This window comes from Rhinopithecus bieti, unplaced genomic scaffold, assembly GCF_001698545.2.
Source record: "Rhinopithecus bieti isolate Rb0 unplaced genomic scaffold, ASM169854v2 scaffold_38981, whole genome shotgun sequence".
NCBI lineage: Eukaryota > Metazoa > Chordata > Mammalia > Primates > Cercopithecidae > Rhinopithecus > Rhinopithecus bieti.
The window spans coordinates 1613365-1619864 of NW_016819573.1; the positions used below are offsets into that span (position 1 = coordinate 1613365).

The 6500-nt window shown below is 48.2% G+C and overlaps 1 protein-coding gene across 3 annotated transcripts in view; it reads right to left on the reverse strand.

The window, feature by feature from the left end:
• The window catches only part of KIAA1755 (KIAA1755 ortholog), a 63650-nt gene that overhangs the window by 34119 nt on the left and 23031 nt on the right, over positions 1–6500 (reverse strand). For all 3 annotated transcript variants that reach the window (XM_017859124.1, XM_017859121.1, XM_017859122.1), the window contains exon 5: positions 474–597. In XM_017859124.1, coding sequence (XP_017714613.1) covers positions 474–597 — 124 coding nt within the window. The remainder of the gene's footprint in view (positions 1–473; positions 598–6500) is intronic.

Consider the following 6500-nt stretch of genomic DNA (forward strand, 5'->3'; position numbering starts at 1 on the left):
GTGGTGGCGCATGCCTGTAATCCCAGCTACTCAGGAGGCTGAGGTAGGAGAATCGCTTGAACCCGGGAGGCGGAGGTTGCAGTGAGCTCAGATTGTGCCATTACACTCCAACCTAGGCAACAAGAGTGAGACTCTGTCTCAAAAAAAAAAAAAAAAAAAAAAAAAAAAAAAAAATTCGAAAACCACTGATCTACAAACATCGCTCTTCTCTTCATCACAATGACACTCCTGAAAGTTTCTTGGCCATGGTTTGTTTCTCGCACTCTGTCCGTCTCTCCCACCAGCCTGACAACCCCCCGATGGCAGGGACTGAGGCTGTTTTGCTCTCCCCCAGCATCTGTCTGGGGACTGGCTCTGTGAACAGACGACTGGATGGAAGGATATGGTGCCGCTCCACTCAGTGTCTGGTCCAGGGCTCTGGGCCCAGAAGGTTGAGTTGGGGCTGGAGCAGTCAGGGTGGCCCAGACCCTTACCTGGGGATGGTGCACAGGTAGGAGAGTAGCTTGGTGACCTCTGAAGCTGTGCACCACGGTGCCTCCCAGGCACCCTCTGTAGTTGACACCAGAAGCAGGGGCCGCCCAGCCCTGTCCCGGCCACCTGGAGGACAGAGGGCACACGTGAGCAGTGAGAACTTTGGTGGGGCCCTCTAGGGAACCTCTCCTGTGGCCTTCACAACTTTGGCCATAACGGTTCCTTTGCCTGGAACACCCTTTCTCTCCTTCTCCTTCTGTGAACTCTGACTTCTACTCATCCTTTGAGACCCAGCTCAAATGTAACTTCGTGAGAAAAGGCTTCCCTGAATCTCCTCTGTGCAGAGCACTCCCTCTGTGTAGAGTATGCGGGCAGGCAAAGCTCACGGTGTGGGGTCACACAGAAAGGGGTCAAGTCTCTGCACTGACTCACTGTGTGTCTGTGGGCAAGTCAGTGCACCTCTGAGCTTCAGTTTCCTCATCAGCTAAACAGCAGGAATAATCTGCTGAGCTTATTAGGTTATTTCGAGGATGAAATCAGACAGCTCCTGAGAAGCACTTCACACACAGCAAGATCTCAGTGAATGATTGAGTTGCTTAATCATTGGTCGTTACAATGATCACTGTCTCTGTTCTCATCTCCAGTCCAAGGGGTGGTGAGTGTGCAGCCCCGTGGCCACCAGCTCACGATTTTCTTCTTGCAGACTTTCAACCCTAGGTTCCCGACAGGCTATTTCCTGTTCCAGAAATCTAGGCCGTGTGCCTCACTCTCCCCACAGGGGTCATGAGGCTGAGGCTCCGGGAGCCAGTACAGCCCATCCTCATGGGAGGAAAGGGGAGGGGAAGTACAGCAGCGAGGAAAGAGGCCCAGGCTTTGGGAAACCACGCCTGTCCCACAGCCTGGACTCAGAGCCCTGCACTTCAGTCACCTCACTCCAGGATGCTCTGCGATGGCCACCAGCCACTCCATGTGGACACCACCCTCTGCAACGTGCAAAACCCTTCACAGCTCACGAAGCCTTGGACAAACCTAACCACCTTCACAAGTGCTGCCTCGCAGGAGTCCAACCACCTGGAACATTCTTTCACATATGTCTTAAAATCTGACATAATTTTTAAAACAATAAAAAAAATTTGTGTGTATATAAATGTGCATCCACATATATCAATGTTATATCCTCTTGATATTATGGATTTGATCTTTTTCCTAATATTCACTTACAAGTTTCAGAAGTAAAGACATTTTGTTGGGGCTAAGAGGGGAGACTTGAATAGGAACTGGAAATTGATTAGTATGAGGACATTATTTTTCATTTTGTTAGGGGGCTGGGTGCAGTGGCTCATGCCTGTAATCCCAGCACTTTGGGAGACCAAGGTAGGAGACGGCTTGAGCTCAGGAGTTTGAGACCAGCCTGGGAAACATAGCAAGACTTTGTCTTTACTAAAAATTAAAAAAATAATTAGCCAGGAGTGGTGTTGTGTGCCTGTGGTCCCAGCTGCGCAGGAGACTGAGGTGAGAGAATCGTTTGCGCTGGGGAGGTTGAGGCTGCAAGAACCATAATTGTGCCTGGGTGACAGAGTGAGACCCTGCCTCAAAAAAACTTTTTTTTTTTTAATCTGTTAAGTGTACTAATGGTATTGTGATTATTAGGGAATGCACTGAAATATTTAAGGGACAGAATATGAAGATTTGTAATATTTTTATAAATTCTTCAGAAAAAAATAGATGAAGCATGACAAAATGTTAAGATTTATTAAATCTGGGTAATAGGTACATGGGTATTCATGATACTCTTCTGTCTACTCTTCTATGGGTTTGAAATTTTTCATAATATAAAAGTCAAAAAGAAGGTGAAGTCATTAAACCATGAAAAAAAAATGCACAACTTGTGAAGACGGAGGTGCTGGTACAGGTCCCTCCAAAATCCTATCACAGCTGCTGGATCCCTTGGGTCAGGAAATGCTACATCACGTACCTAGGTCCATTTTGCTGATGAGGAAACGGTGGTGAGGAAGCAGCTTCCCAGTCCCCCATGGGCCTAGGTCCCCAAACTCTCTGCAAGGGTAGAGACCATGCCTGATTCACCCCTTGAATTAGGGGTGATGGTGAGCCTTTGTCTGCTATAAACCTGAGGCCTGGAACTCAATTGCAGCTCTGATGGTGCTGCACTCCCCTTCTCTATAACCTTCTATGGCTCCTTATGGCCTTGAAGAGAAACTGCAAGCTTCTGGACCTGGCACTGAAGTGTCTCAGGCCCTGCACACTCTTCCACCCTCATTTCATACACTAGCTGTTAGGGGCGAAGCTGTGACTCCCACCCCTCCAAATTTGTATGTGGAAGTCTTAACTCCCAGTACATCAGCATGTGACTGCATTTGGAGATAGGGCGTTTAAAGAGGTAATTCAGTTAAAATGAGGTTACTGTGGGCCCTAATAGAATATGACCAGTGTCCTTGTAAGAAGAAGTTTGGACACAGAGGGAAGACCCCATGAAGACACAGGGAGAAGATGGGCATTTGCAAGCCAAGGAGAGAGGCCACAGAAGGAACCAACCCTGCCAACACCTTGATCTTGGACTTCCAGCCTCCAGACCTATGAGAAAATGAATCTCTGTTGCTTAAGCCACCCATGTTATGGCAGTCCTGGGACACTAATATACTATGTCTCCCCTTGCCACCACCGACAGAAGATACCACCCAGCTTTGTTCACCCTATTCCTTCTGCCAGGTATGCCCTTCTGTCCTATCGCCAACTGGCGAAATCCCCCTTATCGTTCAAAGACCAGCCAAGATGCCACCTCCTCCAGGAAGACCTCCCTACTGCCTTCCCTCTTTAGAAGCTCTTCCCCAGTCCCAGTCCCAGGTTCCCAAAGCAAATGTAGGCCTCTGTGAGATCCTGCAAGACTGAGAGCCCTTATGGGTGTGCACTGGGTCAAACTCATTGTTGCATCCCTGTGCTCAGCACAAGGCTGGATAATCAATGTCTGTGATTGATTCATGAAGGAATGGAGGGTTAGAGCAACACCTCTCAAACTCTGATGGGCCTGGGGATCTTGCTAGAATGCAGATGCCAGTTCAGCAGGCCTGAGATTCTGCCTCTCTCCCTAGCTCCAAGGTCATGCCAATGTAGGTAGTCCCCAGATCTCACTTTGATCTGCAAAGGGTTCACACACTCAGGACATTCCACACCGGGACACAGTGGTCATGCGATTAGTTCACATGTCTGGTTCCCCACACTGCCTGGAACAGGGCCCTGCACCCCCACACCCAGTACCAGCTGAGTTGATTACAGCAAGGGGCAGTTCTCCACCTGATTTGTCTTCAGCTGGGCCAAGGAGATCCTTTTGCCCCAAATGTTATCCTCACTTACCAGTTGGCACCAGAAAACCATCATTAGCATCTCAGAACCTTGGCTTGAAGCTGTGCTGTTCACAGATATTATGAGCCTCAGGTGAAAATGAGGATTGCAAAATGAGGGTGGTGGGTAAGCCGGGGTTGCCCAAAGTTGCTGAAAAATGTGCTGTATCTGCCAGCAGCAAGAAGAGGCACTCCAAGTTTGGGGAGGGAGGAATGGTAAGTAATTGAATTCGCAAGCAATTAGAAGCAGTTTTCATGTCAAAACAAGTGTGAATGTATTGTATTTATGGATATTTAAACTGTATAGAAATTTTAAAGACAAAAAGGATTTCAGAGATCTGTATGGAGCAACTGAGAGCTCAGGGTGAGGTCTCAATCCCAGGGGCTCTGTTCATTCTCTTCTGCATTAGGGATTTTCCAGTGAAAAGACAGGGAAGCCCTCTCCTAAGGCTTTGTGCCTGTGGCCCCAAAGATGTCTATGCCCTAATCCCCAGAACCTTGAATATGTTACCTTACATGGCAAAAGGGACATTGCAGATATAGTGAAGGGCAGGACCTTGAGGTGGGGAGATTATCCTGGATCATCCAGTCTAATCATAGGAATCCTTAAAAGCAGAGAACTTTTCTTGGCTTTGGTAGGAGCAAGTGCCAAGATGGATGGAGGGTGAGGGAGATGCAACATTGCTGGCTTTGAGGGTGGAGGAAGGGGCCACAAGCCAAGGAAAGTAGTGGTCTCTAGAAGCTGGAAAAGGCAAGGAAATGGAATCTCCCTTAGAGCCTCCAGGAAAGAATGCAGCCCTGCAGACATCTGGATTTAGCCCAGCAAGATCCATGTTGGGCTTCTAACATACAGAGCTATCAGATAATACATTTGTGTTGTTTTACATCACTAATTTGTAATAACTTGTTATGGCCACAATGGGAAACAAATACAGTGCCTATTAAACAAAACCCCATCCCCAGCATGGGAGCAGACATTCACATCTGCGTGTTGATCAGTTTCTTTTCCTGAGAACAGATCTTTATGGGAATTTTATGGGGAGACCTGCTTCATGGGGCTGGCTTGGAGCAGATCTAGATCTTGAAGCACAGGCTCTGGGGACTATTTGCGCTACAAGGAAACTCCAACAGAGGCCAGTGTGGACGCAGAGACACCAGCGAGGAGACCACTATAGCAGGCAAGAGACCACACTGGGTTGGACTTGGGTGGGGTGAAGTCAACAGATTCTGAATACAATTTAATGGAAGAGTTGACAGTTAAATTGAATGTGGGGTGTAAGAGAAAGAGAGCCATCAAGGATGATGTCATCATCTTTTACTGCCATGAGGAAAGACTGGAAAGTTGGGAAGTGCAGGGTAAGGGAATGTGAAGTCAGGAGTCCATATTTGGACATGCTAAGTTAGAGATGCCTGTGAGTCCTCCATGCAGAGACATCAAGGAGTAAACAGCTGGATGGATAAGTCAGGAAAGGAGACTGCAAAAGTGTGGCCAGTGAGGTGAGAGGAGTCACTGGGTGACTGAAGATCTAATGGCAAGTGAAGAAAGCCTTTCAACAGGCGGAAGTGGCCATCCATGCCAAATGCTGTGGAAGGGTCAAGGGTAATGAGGACTGAGAATTGACCCCTGGATCTAGAAACATGGAATACAATGACAACCTCAACAAGACCTGTCTCAGTGGCACAGAGGGGAACGGGTTCTGATTAGAGTGAGTGGAAGAGAGAAAGTGTGGAGACAGGGAACACAGACAACTCTTTTGTGGAGTTTTAATGTACAAGGGTGAGGGTGGGAACATGGGGGCCTAGAATGGCTGGTTTCAAACTGGGCAATATTGTAGCATGTTCTCAAGCTGATGGGAATGGCCCAGAGCCAAAGAGGGAAGATGATCCTGTAGGAAGGAGAGGAGAATCTTGCTGGAGGGATGTATTTGAGGAGGTAGAGAGGAACAGAGCACTGGTTCAGGGTCAGCCTCGGGCACATGGACAATTCATCCATACTAGAATGTTGAGCCTGTGGGTACAGATGCCAGCAAGCAGGTGAATGTGGTTCACAGAGAAGGAGTTCATAGACTTCCTTCCAATTACTTCTGCTTACTCAGTAAGACCAGAAGGAAGGTCATCAGCTGAGATTTAAGTTGGGGAAGGTGGTGTTGAAGGTCAAAGGAGAGAGAAGGTGTAAAGTCATCACACAGGACTGTGGGGGAGTCATTCAGGACTCTGGAGGTGAAGTAGGATCCACCAGCACCACTGGGACCCCCAGAGGTCAGTGGTCAGGAATCTAACACAATTAGCCTGCACAAATGTGTGGATTTTTCCATCTTTGTTCAGCTTGAGGGTGCAGGTAGAGAGTTGGATCTTACGGAGGCTGGGATTTCTCCAGGTAAGTGTGAAGGTGGAAAAGAAAAGCAAGCGAGTGTTTGAAAGGAAGTGATTACAATGTGAGCCTGGAATCTAAGCTAGGAAGAAGGGATGTGAGGATGTGACAGAAGGTAGGGGAGACATAATGATGGAGAACGGATGTGATTGGGGTGGGGAGACATGATGATGGGGAAGGGATGTGGTGGGGGAGACATGATGATGGGGAAGGGATGTGGTGGGGGACACGATGATGGGGAAGGGATGTGGTGGGGAGACATGATGATGGGAGGGATGTGATGGGGGAGACATGATGATGGG